The sequence below is a fragment of the Molossus molossus genome, unplaced genomic scaffold, assembly GCF_014108415.1.
Source record: "Molossus molossus isolate mMolMol1 unplaced genomic scaffold, mMolMol1.p scaffold_m16_p_20, whole genome shotgun sequence".
Classification (NCBI taxonomy): Eukaryota; Metazoa; Chordata; class Mammalia; order Chiroptera; family Molossidae; genus Molossus; species Molossus molossus.
In genome coordinates, this window is record NW_023425356.1 from 8,408,429 (window position 1) to 8,433,336 (window position 24,908).

The following is a 24,908-nucleotide window of genomic DNA, read 5'->3' on the forward strand; positions in this document are numbered from 1 at the left end:
ATGAGGTTGGTATACAGCTGTCCCCCGTGTCCAGTTTCACTTTCCATGGTATCAGTTACTCGTGGTCACCCATGCTATGAAAATACATAGAAAATTCCGGAAACTAACGATTCCGAGTTTTTAAATTGCACGCCATTCTGTGTGGCGCGATGAAATCTCATGCCACACTGCTCCGTCTCGCCCGGGACACGGATCATCCTGTGTCCAGAGTCGCCACACTGTATACACTACCTGCCTGCCAGTCTCTTGGTGGCCATCAGGGTGATCAGGTCACAGGCTGCGCATCACCACGCTTGGTCCATGTCACCCCCTTTACATCACTATGCCACGTTCACACTTTTATCACAGCATGTCACTGTAATTGTTCCATTTTACTATTAGTATTATTGTTCATCTCTTACTATGCCTAATTTATAAATTAAACTTTATCATAGGTATGTGTCTATAGGAAAAACCATAGTCTACATTGGATTTGGGGGTCTTGGAACATGTCCCCCACAAACAAAGAGGGGCTGTAGTATGTCCAATTGTGGAATCATTCAATGGAAAGAACTCTTCAGCTCATGAGACATCAATTTAATGCAAGTAGTAACTATTTATTATATTGACATATTTACAAAATACACAAAGTGAAATACACTCTGACTCACTGTTACACAAGGCAGCACAGTGGAAAGACAAAGTATATGGGAGACATTTACTTCTGTCTTTGGTGTTATCAATCTACACAAATCCGCAGCATTGAAAGTTCCCAGTACAAAGTATCAAACACAGACCAAGACGTCATCGGTAACATCACAAAAAGGGGCTCTAATATCCTCTGCAGGGACCCTCCTCCCAGGTCCATGAAATGCAACAGGAAGACTAAACACCACTGATAAGGAAGGAAGTCTAGTAGCTAAAATAACTATCAAAACAACAGTACAAGCTGCTATTCCCCACGCAGGCGTGTCTCAGTGTGTGACAGTTTTCTCGGTAACAGACGGTAACAGACAACACATCCCAGAGGCCTGGACTGGAAGACTTCAGGGAAGAATCTGCTCCAGGAGTCTCCGTGAGGATACAACTTCACTGTACAGAATTACAGAATGCTTTATAAAATTCATTTCCATGATCATTTACACATATACAAAAACAAAAAACAAACACCTAACTGGTTTAGCAAAGAATTTTTCTAAAACACAATCACAGTTTACATAATTCTGAGGTAAAGGTCCTGAACCCACCCTAACTGAGGAGGCCTAGCCATGGGGGCTCTACGGGGGAGGCAGCCCCGCAGGTCAAGTCTGGAATCGCGCGGGTGGGGAGTGGCGGCGACCCCCCGGCCGTGATCTGCAGTCTCGAACTGAGTGCTCCTAGTTTGGCCCTATCACGGTCGTGCTTCTAATGTTTTGTTTTCTTCGACCACGAGCCGTCAGAACCCCGCCTGAACGTGATTCTGCTACGGCAAAAATGATTTCATCAGGACAGGGCCACGCTAGTGTCTTAACCGGACTGGCTTGCCCGGGGCCTCTGTTTCACAGGGAGAACATATCACACAAAAAAGTGAAGGTTTGGTCAAATCCACTGAAAAAACTGATCTTCCCAATAGAAAGGGCCTGCTGCTGGGGAGACCCTCGGCACCAAGCCGGGGGCCCACACTGAGGAACCGGGACACCTTAGTGACCCTCCCGTCCCAGAAATGCATACAGGGCCCAGCCTCGCTTTCCTTCCAAAATCCTCAACAAACTTGTTCGTGCCACTCGTTTTTCCAGGAAAAGAAAAAAATCAGCAACTACAACTACATCCTTTGGGGGTGTTAACAGATGCTGCTTCTCTAAAGTGACAGCCCCAGACCTGCGTCTGCAGGTACCGCCCCTCCCTCGGCTCCTTGCGAGGCCGAGCTGATTTCAGAGGGAGGCGGCATTTCCAGAGTAACCCCGTGGCATCACAAGGCGGGGAGGGCTCCATGGGAAGACACTCTTTTCTGTACTTTTTTCTTTTTATAAAGCGACTTGCAAATATGGTCAGGACATCGAATGAATAACTGAATCAAAGTGTCGGCGGGCAACGAGGCACCTTGAGAAGCCACTCCAGACGCGGCGTGCGGGTCCCCCCAGCGGGCTGCCGGTCGGCGGGGCTCCTTCTGTTGGTGCTGGGAAAGGCAAAATCAAACTCCTGTTTCTTTGTACCATAAAAGGGTTCTGGCGAGTGGCATGTGAGAGGAGACACGTGGTCGACGTTCGCCGAGGGTGGGCAGTCACGGCGTCGGACCGGGTGGAGAAGGAAGACGGCCGATGTGTTTGCAGGCTCTCCGGGGGGGAAGGCGTCTGGCTCGGCCGGGTCCTGGCAGCGGCTGCTGGTGGGCCACCCTGCCCAGCCGCAGGCGAGCCCTTCACCTGTCGGCACCAGCATTCAGACCCCAGGATTAAGACTTAGGAGGGAGGACGTGGAATAGCCGGAAATGCAGCCTTTGAACCACCGGTTCCTTCACGCGCCGTGCAGGCTCCCGGGGTCCCTTCTCGGAAGTTTCTGGTGCCGGGGCAACGCTGGATCGGCGTCTACTCATCCATTTCCACGTACGTGGATGGAAACCAGCCCACCTACAGAAGAAAAGCAAACAGAGCAACACGACTTTGCCTCTGGCTTCAAGGGGGTCTGCGAACAGCACTGTGTTCCCCACCACGGTTAGGCTGCAGCGGCGCCCAGAGGGGACTGCGCTCCGAGGCCGGGCTCAGTGCCCATTGGCTGGCATGCACATACATATGCAAATGAAGCGAACACCGGGCCCCAGCCTGTGGGGATTCCGGCTACAGAACGAGCGGGACATGAAGACAGGTTCTGGGTCCCATCCCTCCCGACCGAGGTCAGCAGCCCGCAGACAGTCTGCACCACACCCCCAGTTTCGGCTCTGAGGCGGAGGGCCTCCAAAGAACTGAAATGCTCCTCAACCCTCGTCCAGACAAGAAGCCACTACCCTTGCCCAGGTGAACCTCATTTAGGCCACCATCCTGGTCACTCCATGCGTTTTTCTTGAGGGCCGATTGTGGGTAGAAATACCAGCAGTGCCCGCAGCCGGAGCTCTGGGGTGAGGGCTGCAAGGCGTTGAGGGGCTGCTCCCAGCACCACTGGGGGCCGACCGCCGCCGGTCCCCTTCGGTCACGGGCACAAGCAGGCCGAGAAGGCAGCTCACCTTGCCGTTCACTTCTCCTCTCCACCAGCCGTTCCCGCTCATCTTCGTGTAAATCTTCACCACGTCCCCTTTCAGCAGGGACAGCTCCCGCATGTCCCTGGCGCAGAAGTCGTAGCGCGCGATGGCGATGCCCAGCACCTTCGGGCTCAGCACTGTGGAGAAAGGATGGGGAGTCGGTAACGGGCAGTTTAGCAACCCTAGAAGCTAACAGGTGAGCGTCAGCGATGCTATCAGAACGCACAGCCGGGACTTCGAAGGGCTGGGGGCAGGCAGGGGCGGGGAGCAAGCAATGGGATGGCGTTTCGATTCGTTCAATCCAGGGAGTCGGGTCACTTCCTAAGGTCTGAAGGCCACGGGTCTGTTTCCACATTCTTCATAACAAACGGGGGCTAGTCTTTGTTACAAACATTTTAAAGGTGGACATCTAAGTTACTGTCCAAGGAGACAGAATCTGAAAGAACTAGTGTACATTCCCTGTTGCTGCACAGTGATCTATTTCCAACTAGAACTGCTAAGAGCTTTCCATTTTTATCTGTAACCTTTTTGACTAAGACTCAAAACAATCAAACTTTTCTGCCCGGACGGTCTCCTGTCGAATCCAGGGTACCACTTCCATCCAGCTAGATGGGGCTTCTCCCGAGCCAGCCTCTTTGTAAAATTCTTCATTTATTACACCTATTTAGGGATAAACTCAGTTATTGTTTTATATATAATTTCACTTACGTGAAGAAACTGAAATCAGGTTTCACTTAACAAGGACACATACACCACTTATGTTTCCTTTCCGACGAGCCCTGCCCCCCAGAAAACTGCCCCCGAGGCGTCATCAGGAACGACGCCCGAGTGCGCGCCTCCCGGCTCCTCTGGCTCCAAACGGCCGGAGTGAGCCTGGTTTTTGTAAGGAGCTGACTTACTCCTGCCCTCACCTGCCTCGAGAGAACGCCGCGTTCCAGCCACACACCTGTTCGGCCCCGGGGTTCCCTAGCAACGTATAGTAACTGCTCTACCTGTTGCTCTGTGCGTTATAAAGTGTTTCAATTATATGTTCAGTGATTCTGAGAATCACTCACCTGGGACTGAAGGAACTTAAGTATAAGAACAAGAAACAAACAGGAAACACCATCCGTCTGTGTTTCGAACGGTGCCCAGAGCCCAGGCCACAATGACAACCTGTGCCACGCGGCGGGGCCTGCCCACAGGGACACGGGGGTCTCTGGCCGAGCGTTTATGGCTTTGCAATGACAGAAATTTCTTTAGTCTCCAGGTGTCGATCGTAAGATAAACGAATAGCAAAGCTGTAGATTTCAGAACTGTAAAGGGAGTAAAAATGGGTAGTTTTATTTTACTGTTCAGACAAAAACCACTTTAATGGTTTTCTTACTGAATGCCATCCCATTACAGGGCACTACCTTACTTAGACGGGTGCACATAAAACACCCCGTGATGGAAAAGCCAATTGTCGGCTGAACCGCGAGGCCTTGCACGGTCTCTCGGGTTCTCGTGGCCACATTTTTTTCTCACCCCTAAAATGAAAGGTCTGTACTAGGTGACCTCTAAGGTCCTTCTATTTCTAAATGGCTCCAAGGATTCCATTGGGACTTACAGGTTAATTTTTAAAAATCTGTAAGGAAACATACTTTAGCCATAATGTACTCTCCTACATGTCACATAAATAACCATTCAATTCTGTAGCTAACGGCAGGAACCAAAATGCCTGTACACAAAACGATGGGCACCGTCGTCCTTCACAGCAGCCTGTACCTGAATTCTACTCTTACCTCTGGAGACCAAGTTGGGATGTTGGCTCTGTTCATTTTCCCAGTGGAAATGCATAAACACCCGCTTTCACAACGGATATTTCTGATCTTTAAGAAAACTAATTGTTTCATAGGGTATTTCATGCCCTCCCTGTACACCCGGGCCCTCTCCCTTTGCCCCTCTCCCAAGAGACCGAATAGAAACGGAAATAAAGACCAGGGTCACACACACCGGGGGGTGAAATGCCACGACACGGTGACTCACGACGGCAGAGGAGGGGGCATGGGCGGATGTGACTCCAGGGACTGCTTGTGAGGAGACGTATCTACATGAGAAGCCATACAGAGAAGGCACGATATTTGATTTGCAAACAGAAGCGAGTCGAAAGACACATAAAAGCAGTAAAGCAGTACCTGACCAGAAAGGACTGGAGGAAGGGGGGAGAAAGCTGTAGTCTGGAGGTGTTACAAGGGGAAACCCACAGAACAAAGAAGGGGCTTAGAGAGAGAGAGAAGCAAAAGGACATTTAGGTTTCAGTAGAAAACATCCCAACACAGCTGTTCTGCTGCCTATACCCCTAAGAACGTCGTCACACTCCAGGTGGGATCGGAAGCTGTCACCCGCTGCGCTCCCTGCTACATGAGGAGCGCCGGGTTTGCGCACTTTGACCTTTGTCTGCCACTCCGGGAGAGCACTGCGCCCGGCTCCACGTGGCCCCTTGAACCCTTCCAGCCAAGGACGGCTGACTCCTCCGGATGTGGTACAGCCCCCGCCTCCTTACATCAGGAGAGAGGGGGAGCCTGCGACTTCTCAAATGTAAAATATGCTTCGCATCAAAACTGGTATGAAGAGTAGGCTGCAGCCTGCAGGGTGGGGTCAGTGAAGCACGCGTGGCCCATCGCCATTGCTCCTGCGTCCAGATTTCTCAGGATCCACTCCCAGCCCCAGCTAAGCATGTGCATCTGGCCTATTTCCAGAAATGAAACATGAACCGTTCTGCATCTTATCACATCTGGAGGAGAAAGCAAATATACCCCCACATTGTAGGAACGCAGAGAAAAGGTACACACACTTGGATGCTCCAAAGAGCGGCTTTTCATTTACTTTCCGTAAGAGCTGACACTGATCAGAGGGGTCCGAAGCCCTGGATGCTGGGCTCAGTGTTTTTACCCAGCATTTCATTCATTCGTCACACAGCTCAAAGAGGAAGGTACCAGGACTATTCCGCCTTTATATCTGAGAGGAGCCGAGACTCATACCCAGTCAGGGTGCTCCCGGGGTCAGGCTCCCACCCGCTGCCCTACCCCTGGGGTCTGGGCACTGCTCCGGCAGTCACTAAATCCTACTGCTGGCCCACGGTGCCATTGCGACGGGCCAGGAAGGTGCAGTTACACGTTCCCCTTCGCCCACGTGGGATTATTCGCCCACATGGGTGGGCTGTGCTTGCCCAGAAGCACGGCCGCATCCCCAGCCTTCCCCGCGTGGTGTGGCTACGTGACGGCCTCTTGCCACGGGGTATAAGCAAAAGCATCGCCAGGCAGCCCCTGCAGGCAGGCCCGCGCCTCTGCTCTCCCCCGCGTTCTTTCTTCCCCTGCTGTCCAGATGTGAGCGCCGCTCTCCTGGCCCGAGAAGGAAGGCCTCGCATCAGGACGGTCTGGAGCATGCTCGAAGGGGCCGGGTGACTGGTTACAGAGCAGAGGTGACCTCTCTCCTCCCCAGTCCTGGGCTGAACACGTAAAGTTGTTTATGGGAAGGGGGGATAAATGTCTATTCCGTTTAGGCCAAGGGTTTGGGGGTTCCTGTTACTTGTACCTGGACGTAATCTAAACTGTAGCAGAAAGCTTTCCATAACCAGAATGAGGGGCACGTAGGCTGAGCAAATGGGGAACACGTCCATTCAATCTAGTACATTCTGCGTCTTCGCAGGGCAATGCCTGGTGTGGGAGCCAGAATTCCCCCAAAGTTAGCTCTGCTCAGGGAGCAGTTCCAGGGCTATGTGAGAACAGCATTAACTCCGCAAGGGGGTTCCCAATGCCACTCAGTGGGCTGGCGTCTCCCTTGTTCTTGGACCATGGACCTGAGGGTCCTCACCTGGGCACTGACACATCCATGCCGCTCTCACGGAGCCTCCATGCTCACTCTAACCTCCTCGGAAGAACGTCCTTGTAGATAATCAAGATTCTCTTCCAATCCACTGCACAGTCCATGTTACATTTTTTTAGTTTAAAATAAGATGGTACATGATCTTACAACCAATTTTACAATCTGTCCGATCCACTTATCGCCATACAATAGAACTGGTACCTTTGCATTTACTTGAGGTCGTGATAGACCCACTCAGAGAGAGGAGAGGGGGCCGCCTCCAATTCAACGAGGAAAACAGCACACACCTAACTGTTATCAGCAGAAAATCCGGTGGCAAGACTCCCGTCCCAGGTCTGTGAGAACTTAAACCAGAGCCCCTGGGTCTACACATTCCTTCTGGCAGGAACTAGAATTTTCTCTTTGAGCAGTTTTCTAAGTGCCCATCCTTGATTCTCTCTTTCTGGGACTATTTCACCCATCAAGTAAGAAAAGAAGACTGCATTTCTTTTCTAACTCCCAATGAAGGTTACTGAAACCAAGAGTCTGAAATATAACAAGACATGAGTTAGCTCTAGAAGGAAGAAATAAGAAATCAATGAAAGCACACTTAAATGCAATCTAAACAATGTCAATGACAGGCAGATATAGTAGACCAGCTCACCTGTTTGTAACTTAAGATACCTAACGTTCCTGAAGTAAGACGGGTGCTGTCTCATCAGAGGACCCGCATCTCTGCGGCAAATGCATAGCTTCCTGTCCTGCCCTACGGGCCCTCGGAATCGGCATTCATGCCACATGGCTACGACTAGAATCTTCTTCAATCGTATCTAAAATATTCTAATCTTAACTAAATGGTAGTTATTGCCCCATGGTTAGACCTTGGCTTCTAGGCTGAACTTTTCCCCAGTGAATGGAACAGATTCTTAGAAATACCTCTGCCCCTCACCTGAATTCCAGTCTGAGTTCAGATGTCTTCATGACACTGTGGTGAGTCACGACCATTAGCTCCCATTTAACTTATCTGAAACCAAACTCATCTTGAAACGCAACTTCCTCCTCATAATCTAGCTCAGTCCTTCTGTTTTTCAATGACTTCCGTGTTCTCTTTGCAAACTATCCCTGCAAACTCAGCGTACTGCCTCCCAACTGACTCTCTTGCTTTGGACTTTCTTTCTTTCCAACCTAAATACTGCTTCTCAGCTATTCACTGTAAACATAGTCACCATTCCCTTTCCTAAATATGAAATGCTAACTCTTCACCTGAATTCCATGACATCATAGTCTGCCCATGTCCCGCTTTTGTAACCAAATCTCTTATCGTGTCCCATACAAATTCTTTCCACCCAAATCAGTTTCCTAATACCCCCAAGGCCCTCAGCTTGATTTTCAACCTAAAACTTTGGCTCATTCTAGAAAGCTGCTCGTCTGCCTTCCCCCCGGTGACCTTACGCTCTTGGTCTCCAAAGCTATCTCAGGCCCTTCCCTGAACTTTCCTTGAGCAATCAGACGCTTGTCCCCTTTCTCAGCCCTTCCAGCCATCTGCTGGGCACTCACACCCCTGGCTCTGCTGCTTAATGGCTCCACGTGCTCCTGGGTTGCATCTCCAACTGGCCATCGATTCTCAAGAGCAGGGCCAGTTCTTATATTGCTCCTGCATCCCCGCTGGATTCGGGATGAGGCACAGGGCTGAACAACTGAAGCTGCTGAACAGACAAGTATCTCACAGGGTACTGAACTTTGCAAGCTCCTTAGGTCTCCTCCTCCTGTTCACTAGCTCATCTGCTCACCTGCCAGCTCAATAAGACTTCCAACAAAAGCCAGCACAACACATGGGAAAGAATGCGAATTATGCTCAGGTTTTATTCCCCAGGATCCCTGAGAGCCATCATCTGTCAATGATATGCCTACGATCACTGTCCTTTTTTCTGAGATGCTGACCAGCTATTAAATACTGTAGGTTTTGTGGCATGAACTATACTGTATGCCTGAGGAATCACTGTAGGAGTAAAAGGCTAATCAGTTTCTCCTGCCACCCAGTGCATAGCTCTCAGCCGAATATTTTTAGGATTGGTAGGGATGCTTTCTACTTTTCCACACAGTGCAGCATGACTTATTGTCGCCACTCTTCCTAGACACCAATTCCCACTGCCTTCAGGTCCTTACTTGTCTCAAGCTTGCAACATAGCATTTAAATGCCTGGTGCCTATGGAGACAGGAGTATCAGATAACATGTTTCCCTAGGACACTATGGATTTAGATCTAGAGGTAAGCAACATCAGAATAAGGCATTTAATGCAAAAATTGTGCAGAATGGTTTAACTTGCAAAACGTATTTTTATCCATACTGAGACTATATGCACCTATTCCTACACATACAGACACATGCTTCCTTTATCAAACTCCTGCTCTACCAAGACACGATAATGTAGCAATTAGAAATAGCTGAGAAACAGCAACATTCAGATGGGAATCTTGAGGGGATTCTTATCTCCTGGCCCTTTTGCTTCCTGGCCTAAGATTCACGACCCCACCGAGTAGTACAGCCAGTCCATCTGCTGGTACATCACATTATTTTGGGAAGCTTCTTGAGAAAAAGAGGTCTGTTATTCATAACTGTGCCCAGACAACATTAAATCAATGTTGAGATCATTTTCATTGAAGTTATCATTTGCAAACTGCCTGCGCAAGTTAAGGGCCTCGCTTCCTCACACATTTTTAACCGCTGCTCACAAAGGGGACCCTGGCTCCGTGAGAACCCCACTTTCAGGTGGGTGAGTCTCTGGTTACCTTGCGCATGGCCGATGCCTTGCACTCATGGCGCAGAGCAAGTAAGTGGCCCACGGTTTCGTGACAACATTTCTCCTCAGGAACTAACAATACAGTCAAATATTATGTCAAGTTAAACAAGCGAAAGCCGAACTACTGAGATTCTCTAATTGAAACAGAAGTCATCTGTTAGGTGAATGCATTGGGAATCGAAGCCACCAGCATAGCCATAATCGACTGATTGGCAAATCATGACTGAGGGATATTCAGTTCTGAGACCTGCCCAAGAGAAGAAGCTACACAGCACAAACGTACTACAATTAAAAGAAAAAAAGCACAGTCTTTACAGTAGAATAAAAAAACTACAAATGGCCCTGGCCAGTTTGGTGCAGGGGTTAGAGCAGCGGCCCGCAGACCAAAGAGTCCTGGATTCAATTCCAGTCAAGGGCATGTACCTTGGTTGCAGTTCAGTCCCTGGCCCTGGTTGTGTTGTGTGGGAGGCAGCCAATCAATGTGTCTCTCTCCATTGATGTTTCTCTCTCTCTCTCTCTCTCTCTCTCTCAAAAAACAAACAAACAAGAAAAACTACAAATAAACGACTAACTGATGCCTATACTTCTGCTGTCAAGGCTAATTAATCACAGCCATAAGTAATCAGCTCTGCCTTGATCAGGCAGCTCATGTTCATGAGCAAATGGAAATCTGTTCAATTTCCAGTCATATTTGAAATGTGCACACGGTAGAGACCAAGTTCAATCAGCACTCCGCCCACGGCACTGTTATTACATCACACAGTATTTCTGAACTGCACTGATTTTCCCATTCCGTGTATAAGTGACACAACCCTGAGCACTGGCCGACCACTCTGCGATGGGCACTGCCCAGAGCTCAGCTCACGCGCGTGGGCGTGATAAAAAGCTGTCAGTAAATTATCAGGCAGTTGGACCGACGGTCTGTCATCAGTACAGGGATCCTGGTGAGCTTGCCACCAGCAGTGGTCTAGAGGTTTCCCAGAGAACCAGGGTCCTGAGTGGGCGCTTCGACGTGCGATCCAGGAGTTCTTGGTACCAAGATGTCTACAGAGGCCCCGCAGCAGAGACCACGCTGAGAATGTGATGAAGGTCTACTTAAGTGTGTAATCCTCCCTCCACCTGGTTGCATTTTAGAGCTTAGACGTGTCTTCTTAGACGCCAGCAAACATTCAGCCACGGTATCAAATATCTGCTCCCCCATCTCCCTCAATAAAACAAATGAAAAACCCCTTGTTTAGTGTGTATTGTATATTTTATGTATTGTCTCTGAAAAAATCTAGGAATAATTCAGATTGGTTTTTTTATCTAATTGAATGGTGACATCTGGTAAGTGGCCATATCCCCTTTAACCTGAAATTCAAAGATATAACAAGGAAAGCATGTCTAGCATCATCAGAAGAAGGGAACGACCACTTTGCATGCAGAGCTGCACAGCATAAACACACGAAGTCGTTCACGCGAAGAAACAGGAGGGACGGCCTTTCCTATTATTATGGAAAATTAGATCACTTGACATTTCTGGGGATTTCAGATTATTTAGAGGCATCAAGTTTATTGATTCTAAATCCTTACTCACTGAAAATAATTGGCAGGTGTTTATTAACTAACTACAAATGTGCAAACCACGCGTTAGGAGCTAGAGGAGATACGACAAAGACTGCGTCTGACTTCACAGGAGCTTACACATTAGTGAGGAGACAGACACACGGACATGACAGAGACGTGGAAATTATTCATTTTGCACTGAGAATGCTCTGACTGGACTTAAGGCTCCGGTTGAGTCCCTCCCTGAAAAGACCTCCAGTCTCCTAGTCACTCAGGCCAAAAGCCTTCCAGTCATTCTCAAAGCTTGTTCTAGTTCACGTCGGACACGTCAGACGCACTGTTGGATCACCTGCAAAACATATCACCCCTCTGGCCGTGTGTTGCTCAAGGTGCCACAGTCTGTCCTCTGGATTGCTCATGAACCTCTTAACTGGACTCAGTGTTTCCATCTCACCCCCAAACCCCCTGGTCTTTTTTTCAACAGAGACACCAGAATAGCCTGTTAAAACTTTAAGTCAAACCATGTCTCTCCTTTAAGTTCCTCCAAGGCTTCCCATGTCTTCCAGAGTAGAAGCCCATGTCTCATCTGGCCTCATATGGCTCCAACTGCACCCTGCTGCTGTCCCCTCGTCCCTGCTGCTCTGGCCACATGTCCTCCACGCTCCTTCCTTGGCACTGGCTGTTCCCAGGTTCAGGCTCTGATCTGCATGTTGTCCTTCTGGGTCATTTGCATGGTCACAATGACCCAGGAAGCCTTTGCCGGTTTTTGAAGAATTACTCTAATATTTGTCACCACATCAAAAGGAACCTGCTAGTCCACATTTTGTTTGCAAACCCAGGCATCTCCCCAAGCTTTTCCAAATATCAGAGACACACAGCTCTTCAGCGCCGGCTGTCTCCTAGGTCCTGACTTCACGTACGGAGACCTTTCTGCCACCTGCTCATGAGCGGCACTGTGCCAAGTGCAATCTGAGAATAGGAAGCAACGGAGGCTAGCTCCTAGGGTGTCTGGGAACAATGCACCAAAAAACAATAATTGACGCTCTCCACACTACACTCTGTCCTATGTAAACTATGCAGTGAGTGCTGACGACTCCTACAACCCTGTCTTCCACCCAGACCACGCTTCTCAATGCCAACTACCTACCAAACCAGTGAGTCGGCACAGGTGCCAGAAACTGCAAAACTGAGCCTGCTACACCTCTTCTGCTTCCTGTCCGTCAGGGTTCCCGTTTGCCCGCGGTCCGAGGCGCGGATGTGGTACCCTACTCCCACTGATCCTACCCTGACTCCTTTATCCACCTGCTTCTGCCTCCAGAATGGACTGCAGTCTGCCCATGACCTGCACCACGGTCACTATTCACCTGCTGCCTGAGCCACGAGTCTCTGGGACACCTGCGGCTGCTTCCTGGCGCCTCTCCTTCTTCCCCCCCCCCCCCCCCCCCCCCCCGACAGTGTTCAGAGTAGCCAGCAGTCTTTTAAAATAGCCCATCAGCTCACATCACTTTCGGCTTATACAAGCTGGAACACACTTCTGGTACACATGCGAGAATCCACTCATGTGCTCCAGACCCGTGGACGGCCTTCCTGCCTGTGTCAGGTCCTGCCCGCAAGCAGCTTCTTCACAGGGGCGTCTCCCTGCTCTCCCACCCACGCCCCGCCGCCACACTGAGTGTCACGCCTGCAGAACGTCCTGCCCTCACCCTGCAGGTCATCCCCTTCCCCCAGCTTCTGCTTCACAAGACTTATTAAAACTCATGCTGATTTATGAAGCTGCTAGTTCACATGTGCTCCTGGCCACCTAGTGGCCTCTCAGAGTCACTACCACAGGGCCTGGCGCATGGCGAGGGTGGAGTAAACATTTGTTGAATAAAAGAAAGAATGAATAAATAAGCAAATACAATGTGGTCGCAGGTAAGGGAGAGGCTGTTTCAAATACGACCTGCTGGGTGCTCTCCATACCCCAAATCAGTGGGCCCCGCACCCCTGCCGCTGGAGCAGGTATAAAAGGAGGTGAGTCTGTTAGACTTTCCCAGCAAATGGGATTATCCCTACTTTTTAAAACTTTTAATTCTAAAGTAAGTCAGGCCTAAAAAAAAGCAGCAAGAATAGTACAAAAAGTTCCCATAAACTTTCACTCAAACTCCTCAAAGGTTAACATTTTACTGTTTGCTTTACGAATTTCCGTGTTTTGGGAACCATTTCAGAATACATTGCAGACAATGCCCTTTATTTCTAAATACTTCAGTGTGTACTTCCTAAAAACAAAGGCATTTTACACTTAATCACAGTATAGTTGTCAAAAAATACGATTACTTAATATAGAAACTTATTCAAAACTTGTTGATTGTGCCAAGCACATCTTTATAGAAACAATACTGCATTTATACATGGTTCTGGCCAGGACGCCGTCCAGGACCACGTGACAGGTGGCTGCCATGCTTCAGCCTCGCTGACCTGAAACAGCCCCCCAGTCCTTTGATGCTGACACCTTTGAAGCGCACAGGACACTTATTCCGTGGAATGTCCTTCGGTTCGGTTGGTCTGGTGTCCCTCACGGTCACTCTCACGTGATAGTTGGAACAGGAGCCAGCGACGCGGAACCGCATTAGGACGTACACGGTACCTATTCGTTCCATTATGGACGTGAACCATGACCACTTGATTAAGTGGTTTCTATTTTCTCTTTTATAACTAATAAGTTCTTGTGAGAAAATGCTCTGAGATGATCTAAATATAATAATAACCAACTTTTTTTTTTTTTTTTTTCCCCCAGTTAGCCAACTCTACTCGGTGGTCCAATTAATGAGAACTTGGGAAAGAGTTTGAGGTCTGCTTAGGGCCATGAAAGCTCACTGTACAGCTTTTCCTGCCGAAACCGGTCTATTAACATCCCCCTTTACCTCCTCCTTTCACGCGTACAAAGAAGCAGACTCAGATGCTATCTTTAAAGAGAATAACATCTAAACTCATTCCTCATCCACCCGCTGAGAACACCGAGGCCCAGACAAGCCAAGCGAACCAGCTACCCAGCAGCAGACCTGAGAATAACTAAGCGCTGACTGGAGCCAGAAAGGCCCACCTTCGGCTCGGTGCCCTTCACACATGGCCCCGCGGGGCGGCGGACGCTCTGCGGCGGGGGTGCTGGGACCCCTTCCGGACAGAGGTGGCATTCTCGCGTCCCCAGGACAGGGCGGGCGTCTTCTGCTCGGTCGCTGGTCTCTCGGAAGCAGCTCGCTTCTGCCCGGTCCTCTCCTGTCTCGCCTCCTCCTTGCCCTCTCTCGGAAACACTCAAGTCACTCCAAGGGCAAAAACCAGTCTCACTGCCTTGCTGACCAGGCTCTGCCCTGGACGCTGGATGCCCCGAGCCCGACACTCTGGCCTCCTGCTCAATTCTAATCAATGTATTGTATATGGGCTTTTGCATTGGCATGAGGGAGCTGTCATAACTGGATCATATTTTACTAACTTGAAAACTAACTGATAACCTGCCCAAGGGTGTTTGACCGTGGACTAGTACAAGCAGTCTTCTACAGTGCTTGGGGGCTGGCCTATTACATCGGAACAAAATAATGATGAACAGCAGGTTTCAGGGGTTGGGCCTCCCATCTCAGCCTCTCCTCAGAACACAGGTGGCTCTAGGCTGTAGCTTGCCTACTCTGTGGCCTTTCAGAAGTAATGGGGTGTCCTTGCTCCATGTCCCTGTTCCACCCACTGTCCCCAGGTAAGACCTCAGTAAAAGCTATTACTAGGCGATATTTAGCAGCAATGAGGACCAGACAGACGCCCTGCACACACGTTCTGTCCAGGATATACAGCATTTCCTCCTGACCACGCCGGACAAGCAGCGAAGGCTACGTACCTGCACACAGAAGCGGTGCTTTAATTGAGGGTTACCCCTTTGTCATAACTTGGTATAAGCAAGAACTATCTAAGACATTATAAAAACAATGATGTAAGTCGCTATGAGTTAAAGCTAGTCGTCTTGTTAAACCCTTACAAACACAGGAAACTGCTCTCTGTGTTGGAAGAGGAGTTAGCAGCAGCAGGGGAAGCGCAGCTTGGCCTCTGCTGAGCACTGCCCAGGACCGGCGCCGTGCGGAATGCTCACTCACCCTCAGCACCGCCGTGGTCCATAGACACCCACCATTGCAGAAAATACCTATATTACGCAACATCAGCATCAAGTAAGTAAAGCATTGGGGCAGAACCCCAAGTCTGACCTAAGGCTGCAGTCCTGTTACATGGGAATGACTGAACCATCTTAGAGTGTAGCCCACTGTGCATTGCGACGGACTGACTGAAGTACTAACTCGCTTCTTTCTGGTCACTTTATGAGCGGCATCATCTGATCACCTGATATAAAAATATCAAATTCTCAACCTGTATGAGAACCTAAGATAACTGGGTAACACTGGGCTAAAAAATAGATAAATTTTGTTGTTGTTGCTGTTAATCCTCACCTGAGGATATTCCTCCCTTGATTTTTAAAGAAAGTAGAAGGGACGGAGAGAAGGGGAAGGGAAGAGAGAGAAACATTGATGTGAGAGAGACACATCAATTGGTTGTGTCCTGCATGACCTTGACTGGGGCCAGGGATTGAACCTGCAACCCAGGTACGTGCCCTTGACTGGGAATCAAACCCACAACCCTTCAGTCCACAGGCTGATGCTCTAACCGCTGAGCCAAACCAGCCAGGGCAAAAGATTAACTTTTAATAGGTGTGGAGTTTCCACCTAAAGTGTGCTCCCACGGTGCATGTGGTCATTTAGCACAAATCCTGTGAAGAGAGCTACGAAGCTACTCACATAAACGCCAAGCCCGTCGGTGCGTGTGACAAATTCCCTGCGTTTTTACTTATATGAAGTGTCGAGATGTTGCTGACATTGTTAGAGCCCCAAACACCACCCGCTTTTCTTTCCGTTTCTGGTTTTTTGGGGGAACTGAAGTTATATTACACTGATGTAAATTCTTTTTTCAAATACCTCTAGAAATTCTAGTTTTGCTCAGGCGAAGGATTCAAAGTAATAAAATTGCATTCATTTCGCCTCCAAACCAGTTTTATTTTTTTTAAAGAAGATTTGAAAGGAAGAGAATAAAATCACGGTTTGGTCCCAACATTTTTCATCATGATGGTCTCTCTACAAGCTCTGTCTCCCTCCAGGCAGATGATGTGACATTAAGCGGTGATGAGAACAAAGTGTTTGACTTGAACTCACACTCCAACTAGAACCTGCTTTTCATCTGTATGCTAATCTTTTTTTTTTTTTTTTTTTTTTAATTTATTTTCTTTATTGGTTTTAGAGAGAGGGGAAGAGAGAGGGAGAGAGAGAGAGAAACATCGATGAGAGAGAACATCAACTGGCTGCCTCCTGCATGCCCCACACTGGAGACTGGGCCCACAACCTGGGCATGTGTCCTGGCCAGGAATTGAACTGGAAACCTCTGGGTGCAGGGTCGATGCTCAACCACTGAGCCACACTGGCCAGGCCTGTGTGCTCATCTCTGATGACCAGTTGTGGCACAGTCCTCAGTATGAAAGAAAGTCCACTTTTAGACATACTGGCGTCAGAGGACACGATTCCAAAAGTAATCTTTGAAACAGAATCATAAGAAGACGAGAGCTGTACATGGGCCTTGCTTAAATACTGTTACTCGAATGGCATTAGGGCCACAAACATGTGTGATTTAAAAAGGCTGGCTGTCCTGGCCGGTGTGGCTCATTTTCTTGGATCATCATCCGGTACACCGAAGGGCCGCAGGCTTGACTCCTGGTCAGGGCACACACCAAGGGCACAGGTTCAATCCCCCATCGGGGCACAAATGGGAGGCAACCGATCAACATTTCCTTGTCACATCAATGTCCGTCTCTCTCTCCCCCCCCCCCTCTCTCTCTCTCTCTCTCTCTCTCCTCATTCCCCTCTCTTTAAGAAAGATCAGTAAGCATATCCTCAGGTAAGGATTTAAAAAAAGAATAAAAGTCATTGAAAAGTATAAAACTTACATATTAACATACCCTTTACATTTTTTATGGAGTTCTGAACACAAACATGGTTTTTAATTTGGCTCAAAGTACCGTATCAACAAACGTTCATAAACCTGTGGGTACCCCTGATTCTACTTCACTAGAAAAAGTCCCTGCTAAAGGCAACAGCGTATTAACTGGTTCATATTTCAAACTCGGGAAGAAAGACGTTTGATATTGTCACGCCTCCGTTGGTTACGTGACAGCAAACTGTGCTCTAAACAACAGTACTCACAGCTGTTGCCTGCTCTGGGCCCCCTCTGTCCGGCGGAATGTTCTGGCTCTTTGTACGGAAACTGGAGAGTCGTATCTAAGGTTCTGAACCCTTCTTTAAGGGAATGATGCTTGTAATACTCCACAAGTTCCTTCAGGGTAAAGAGAATAAAAGATAATTTTTAATGAGGCCACGACTGTTCAAGGACGATCCTTTACCGCTAAGTTTCCGTAAGTCCACGGACGAGTACACGACAGTCGCCCCCACTGTCAGCACACACGTGGCAGCTGCCAGCAGCCGTCCTCGCGCTCGGGCCGCGTGCCGTGGGAGTCTCCACTGTCACTCAGGGAGGGAGCACATCCTGCTAGTCTCCGTCAGATGCGCTGAATGAAAAGAGCCACACTCAACCTCAATTTCAGAACAGTAATTATTGCTCTTATTTATGAAATACTTGCCTTTCTAAACACAAATAAAGGGAACAGCTGCTTGCTGAATATAAAGCGATTTCTAGTTTCCTGCATTTTCTTGCAGCATTGCAGAAAAACAAGCTTGACGGCCGATGTACTTTTCCACGGTGAACCGAAGCGGACACACCACGGATGCTACTCGGCATTGTTTCCGGCTGACGAAGTGCAGGTGCCCACGTCACAGCTCTCGGAGCCTCTGGACTCACAGAGGTCAATACCGTGGTTCCTTCCAATATTCTCCAACACCTGAACTGCCCCAAATACACCCGAGCCTGATACATTAACGCCCCATCATCTCTCATACTAGAATGCCAGGAAATTTCTTTTGAGATGCTGGTTTCATGGATTCTGCGCAAATCCGAATCCCTCTACTTTAAACAGAAATTAAATAATAATGCATCTATCCATAATGGGGAAAAGTGCATATTGTCATTAGACGAGTACCGTAGATATAACATCTCTAACGGCTGAAATGCAGATAAACGCACAATCACTTTTAACAAATGGTTCGTCGCTTCTGCTGCAGCACAGTTGCTGAAAACTGTGTAGAACCAACTCATTTCTTCTAACAATCACCCTGACGTCAACTCAATAACTCCATTCCATAGTTATGTTCAAAGTTCCCCAAACCAATCAATCGGGCCAAAAATCACCCAGAAGAAAAAGAACCGTCAATGACATGTTCACCATTTCTGCCCTAACTCAGATGAGCTGTGGGGTGCGTTGTGGGGTGTGTCTGGATCGCAAAGGTGACAAAGGCTCCTGCCTCGGGGAGCTTGCACCCTTGGGAGGAGTGAGGGATGATGAGAGTTCAAAGGCAAGACAGAGAACGTCCTTTGATTCCTTCTCTGAGGATGAGAGATTTCATGATGGAGATAGCCTGGCTGAGCCCTGGATAAAGCAAATGGAGATTTTCCAGCTCTCAGGTCTGTAAAATGGGATAACAGTGTCACAGACGGTAGAAAGAATGGATGAAGTGCCTGGTACATGTGAATGTCATCGCAGTTGCCACCATCCCCTGGCCAGGCCTCTATGTAGTTTCTCATGGTCTTCACACAAGAAACAAGAGATGAGCCTTGTCCCCAGGGACGCTCGCATCTCGGTGCAAGGTGCCGGAGCTGGTATCTGCTCCCCAGCTGTGCTCTTAACTGCATCACACTACTGCACATGGTGCCTGGCAGCTGAGTCCACACTAAGGAGGCTCCAGGGAGAAGCACTTGCTAAGAGTCCGTGAGCCCTGTGTGCCTAGACCTGAGTCACTAGGCTTTACACATTATAAGTATAACTTTAAAAATCTATATGTATTTCTTCCTTGGACTCAGATTGCAGGGATCCTTAATGCAGCAGAGGAAGTTGGAAACTGATCAACTTAAAAAAAGAGAGAGAGAGACACAAAATACCAAATAGAAATTTATATCCTCAAAATGGTTTCAATAATCAGAATATGGCATTTGTATTACAGTGATTTTTAACGTGATCTGCAAAGGCAAGGTCTGGAATTAAATTCTCGACACCAATATTAGCATCTAACTTTTTGTTTTTAAATAAAAGAGACATTTTTGTAAGGTCTCTGAAAGAACTCTGCACGCATACACTGTGAGGATGGTGCAAACGAATTCAGAGGCTGTTCTCTCAGGCAGTATTTACCTGAGCAAAATGTCTTCTCTCCCTTTTTAAAACTTTTATTTATTCATTTTAGAGAGATGAAAGAAAGTATAAGAGAGAGAGAGAGAGAGTGTGTGTGTGTGTGTGTGAGAGAGAGAGAGAGAAAGAGAGAGAGAGATTGAGATTTGTAGTCCCCTCACTTATGCATCATTGGTTGATTCATGTACGTGTCCTGACCGGGGATCAAACCCACAACCTTGGCATACAGGACAACACTCTAACCCACTGAGCTTCCCAGCCAGGGCTGTCTTCTTTTCCATAGCTAAAAATAAACCTGAAAGTAATAAGCCAATACCTTTGAACTTCAATGTAATTTTGTTCTAGGTAATAGGAATTATATGGATATTATGAATTAGTATGAATTCAAGTTTAGGTGAAGTTGGCTAGAAACCCTAGAATTACCATACTGAGAGGGACTTGGGGATCATTTAATACCTACCCACCTCCACATTTTATGGAAGAAAAAAGGGATTTTCTAAGGCCTAGGGTCATGCGAATGAGTCATCGGCGAACGACTTCTTCATCGCTTCCGAAGCGTGGGACACGCTTCAGTTCCACTGTTAGTCTTCGAGGGTAGGTCTTCCTGCAGGCTTCCGACGAGGCAGAATTAAACTGCGCGGTGGGTCTCTTCCAAGTTATGCCTTTATGCTTTCTGTACTTTGGCTAATCCGCCCCTGCTTTGGTAGTCATTGACCTTCAGGTACTACAAGTAAATAAGAGGACTCTAAACAAAAGAAATGGCTGAAAACGGCTAAGCTTTCCTTATCTCGTACTGACACAGAGGTGTCAGCAATTCAAGTCTCTAAAAAATAATGAGAGCCAGTCACTCCAGTTACCACGGCAACAGGCAATGGGGATGATTTATAAACAGCACTTGGACCTGGATGGTCTGGCATCCATGAAAATTAGAACAAAATTAATGCCTTATAATCTGAGACAGAAATCCACTTGGAATTTGAATTTAATGACAGGTAAAATGAGAATCTCGATTCCCCAAGTTATGGAAGCCCCGGGGAGGAGCCCGGTCATAACCATCCCAGGGCCAATCTTCTCTCTGGGGAACTGGCTCTTTAAGACAAGTTCTGGAGTCTGACGGTGTTTCACATCCTTTCCAAATCAAAATTTAATTCCAGGCCCTAAGCAGTTTCATAGGAATGAAACCAATGACAGGAGGGCAGTGAACTGTTCTGAAGAGACAACAGCTCACGGCCACAGACCCTCCTGTTCACACCAACACGACAAAGGTCAGCCCTGTGATCCTGGTTTAGGGAGGCCCCTGCCTTGCCAGAGGGGTGGCGCCTAGGACCCTCCACCTCCTTCCGAAGGGGCCTGTGTAGCGTTTCCTGGTGTAGCTCACAGGACAGCACTGGTGGGCAGCTCTTGGTGGAGCTGGATGGACTCATTTGAAAGCACTTTTAGAAAACCGTGGCATCCTTTGTGAATTCTGCAGAAACAGTGATTTCACATAATAAGGACTCGAGGTAAATGTGTTCAACAGACAGAAACACAGCAGTTGCAGCTCCAGACTAGTTCAGCTACCTCATCATCGTTTTCTACAGTATTTTTCCTAAGACTTATCAGTTCCTTATCGTCCATTCCTTTTACAATTAGTCACGAGTCGCGTGATGACAGAGGTGTTCTCAGATGTGCATCCTCAGGCGATTTCATCCTGCTCATCTTTTGGGGCCACAGTGAGCAGATCGACAGGAGATTAAATCAAGCGCAGGAGAAGATAAAGCCATCAAGAAACTCGAGGTAGCTCGGCCCGTGTGGCCCAGTGGATTGAGCGTCATCCCAAGGACTGAGAGGTCCCGGTTCGATTCCTGGTCAGGGCACATGCCCGGGTTGTGGGCTTGGTTCCCGGTGGGGGGTGTGCAGGAGGCAGCCGATCAATGTTTCTCTCTCTCTCTCCCTCTCCCTCTAAAAAAGAAAACCAATAGAAACAATTAAAATAAAGAGAGACTCGATGCACAGGCTGCTGCTGGCATTACCCAGCACACTTTCACAGCCAGCTTCTTTTATAGGTAGAAAGAGTGCACCCTAAAATAGTAAGGGTACAGCGGATGCAAGCGCTAGGGGCGCGGCTGCTCGTCATCGCGACCGGCGGTGGCGGTGGCGGTGGCGGTGGCGGTGGCGGTGGCGGTGCTTTCGAGCGCAGGCAGGCAGCAGGGCTGCCCGCCCCCGCTCCGAGCCGCGTGTGCCTGTGGCAGGATAGCTGCGACGTCACCAGGTGACAGGGACCGTTCGGCTCCAGTTCAATGTTACGGGACCACCGTCACAGGTGCAGGTCTGTCATTGACCGAAACGACATGGTCCGAGTGTACATCCTTTGCTCATGTTTTCCAGTGTCATCACAGTTTTGCTATTTGTTCTTAATGCCCTCCGGTGGCCCCGTGCGGTGTGCTTCCTTGCAGAAGATGCCGGGCTATGGAGAGAAAAGCGGGGTGTGTGTGTGTGTGTGTGTGTGTGTGTACCAGGGGCACTTCTGGTACTTTACACCCATCACATAAGGGTAGCTCATTTTAGCTCTGTGACAAGTACTTTTAATCCCTTCCCAGAACATCACTACAGAAACACTTGCTGCTCTCCAGTACAAATTACTTCAGTTCTGAGTTTCTGTTGCTTTTTATGCAGGCGGCAGCCATGGACCTGTGTTCACTAATCCAGTCACTGGGTATTACCGGCTTTTCACGTCGAACCTGAGCTGCTGAAGGACACTCTTGAGCTGAACCCATGACACAAAGCTGGATGGTGTGGCCCTGTCCAGTGACTATTCCTTTCATCTGTTTGCCTGTCTCCTCTGATGGGAGTTTTCTCGTTACTTTCCAAGCCTGCAAGGCAGGAATTCATCTTTGGCCCTGTAGCAGTTTTTTGAAGCCTCATATTAACTGCAATACCATGGAGCAGCCTCATTACCATGCACAGAAGTCCTGCAGGTGCAAACTCAAGCTGGCGTGTCTTGTGGCGATGAAGACACCCCCCACCCCGCATGCATGCTTTGATCGTGGCTCGGCTGGGGCCGTCACTCAGTATCTGTGCATCCCCTTGCCACCCCCCACCCAGGGCTTCATGCTGGGAGGAAGCTCCTCGGGTCCAGCTCTCCCTGTGCGCAGCCTTGTTCCAGCAGAACGTAAGTTACTGCCTGCAGGTAGGATGCCTGGATCTTGGTCACCAATTTGGCAGAATCTCCACCGTCTAGGACGTGATCTTGCTGCGCAGCCTTTGCTTTCAAGTGAGGAATACAGTATGTGTGTCCAGAGAGGTTTTCTTACTTTTCTTTCAATTCGGGATGCTTCACTTTCTTGAAAACATCGATTCCCGCCTTGAAGTAGCTGTAGGTTTTTCAGACGAGGCTTTCTAGCTGGCTGTTTTGTAAGGCTCTTCCTCTGCGTCTTAACTCTGATGTTAACATCTGCCAAGTGTTTGAGATGTTTTCCGGAAGGCTGCAGTATGCATCACTTGATTGATGGTTCAATCAATAAGTGGTCCTTCCTGATGTTACTCAAAGTGCTCAGCAGAGCACTAACGATGTATCTCATGTGCTGTATCCAAATTCTTCATTATCTCAAGAAACTCTCCCAAACCTGAGAAACAGACCTGAGACCACGCTTAAGGAAATATGAACTTTTTTACTATCAGCAATGCATATACAGTATAATGAGATATATGAATTGTTTATATGACATATACATAATATTCTTATGCACATATAAAAGTATGAGGCTGTAATTATTTAAATTCTATAAATTAATAAAATAATTTTTTTCATGTAAAGTAACTTGGTAATAATATACTATTTCAATTTAAATATAAAGTTTCTATGAGATTGTGGTGTGAAAAAAATGTTCCCCTGTTAATGTTTAATTGTGTAAGGTAATGAAGGAGAATGCAGATGATTTAAAATAGCAGAAAATAGCTCGGCCGCTGTGGCTCTGTGGTTGAGCATCGACCCATGCACCAAGAGGTCCCTGGTTCGATTCCTGGTCAGGGCACATGCCCAGCTGTGGGCCTGATCCCCATTGAGGGGCATGCAGGAGGTGGCCAATCGATGTTCTCTCTCATTGATGTTGCTATCTCTCTCCCCCTCTCATATCAATAAAGAAAAAATAAAATAGCAGAAAATACAAAAAGATTTTCTATGGGACATTATATTGCATTTTGTATGACATGAACCTGAATGTGAGAAGAGTTTTATCAATTACAATGACAACTTTTTATGTTATGATTTAAAACCCTCCCTTTACCTGCAAGAGGAGGAGAGGAAGGAAGAGGACATGTGCATACTGGACCTCTGCTGAGTTTCATCAAACACAAAGCAAAACGCACACAGTAACTGAGAGTCGACTGCATTTTAATTGCCTATTACTCTGCGTCATAAATAGTGTAGACTCTGAAATATTATCTAAAACTTGCAAATTTAGTCTACAATAAAAACCATGACTAAAGCAATAACACAATTGGGATTCTTAATATTAATAACACATTTGGGATTTAGAATCTGCTGCAAAATGATAGTATGATTCTCTCAAACAACTTTCCAGTGAGCGGCATTTCCACGAATCTATAGGGTGAAACTGACCTTTCCAATAAGAGGAAAATAAGGACCACAGACTGAAAAGAACTAATCAATGCTTACCATTAAACTTTTAAATTTTCTATTTTCTGCAATGTGGAATAAGCCATCTCTTGTTACAATCTTGATGTGCTTTGCTTCATTATTGTACCTGTGGGCAATGAATAACTTATGAATATAAATGTGTTTTTAATCAGAAGAAATCAATAATGACCAGAGGGCATGCCCCAATAACGTTATAGGAATTAATTCAGAAGACAAAATATATACCTATGCCAATACAGTGGTGACAGCTAATTAACAAAATGTATTTACTGGATTGGCTGAAGATACAAGCAATATTTGAAGTGAGAAGGAGGATTAGATTTGACCAATCATTATGCTCAATTTGTTTAGAAAGTTCCATTGGGGTATATAGAAAAAACAAATAAAACTAAATCTAGTAATTTATACTCTTAGAATTTACTTAAAACATACACACATCAAGTCACCAAAATTCAATGTTATGAAAGAGATCTAATGTGCCGATTAGTAGCCTATAACACTTTATACTGTTTTTCTAACATATTTTCAAGTATTAGTGAACTGTCTCAATAGAAGCATTAT

At 47.6% G+C, this 24,908-nt stretch overlaps 1 protein-coding gene across 4 annotated transcripts in view; it reads right to left on the reverse strand.

The window, feature by feature from the left end:
- Window positions 1–594: 594 nt before the first annotated feature.
- VAV3 (vav guanine nucleotide exchange factor 3) overlaps window positions 595–24,908 on the reverse strand; it is a 290,405-nt gene continuing 266,091 nt past the window's right edge. For all 4 annotated transcript variants that reach the window (XM_036273378.1, XM_036273380.1, XM_036273381.1 and 1 more), the window contains exons 24-27: window positions 24,366–24,453; window positions 17,619–17,748; window positions 3,173–3,324; window positions 595–2,582 (exon numbers count right to left, since the gene is read on the reverse strand). In XM_036273378.1, the coding sequence (XP_036129271.1) occupies window positions 2,541–2,582; window positions 3,173–3,324; window positions 17,619–17,748; window positions 24,366–24,453 (412 nt within the window). In that variant the 3' untranslated portion in view covers window positions 595–2,540. The remainder of the gene's footprint in view (window positions 2,583–3,172; window positions 3,325–17,618; window positions 17,749–24,365; window positions 24,454–24,908) is intronic.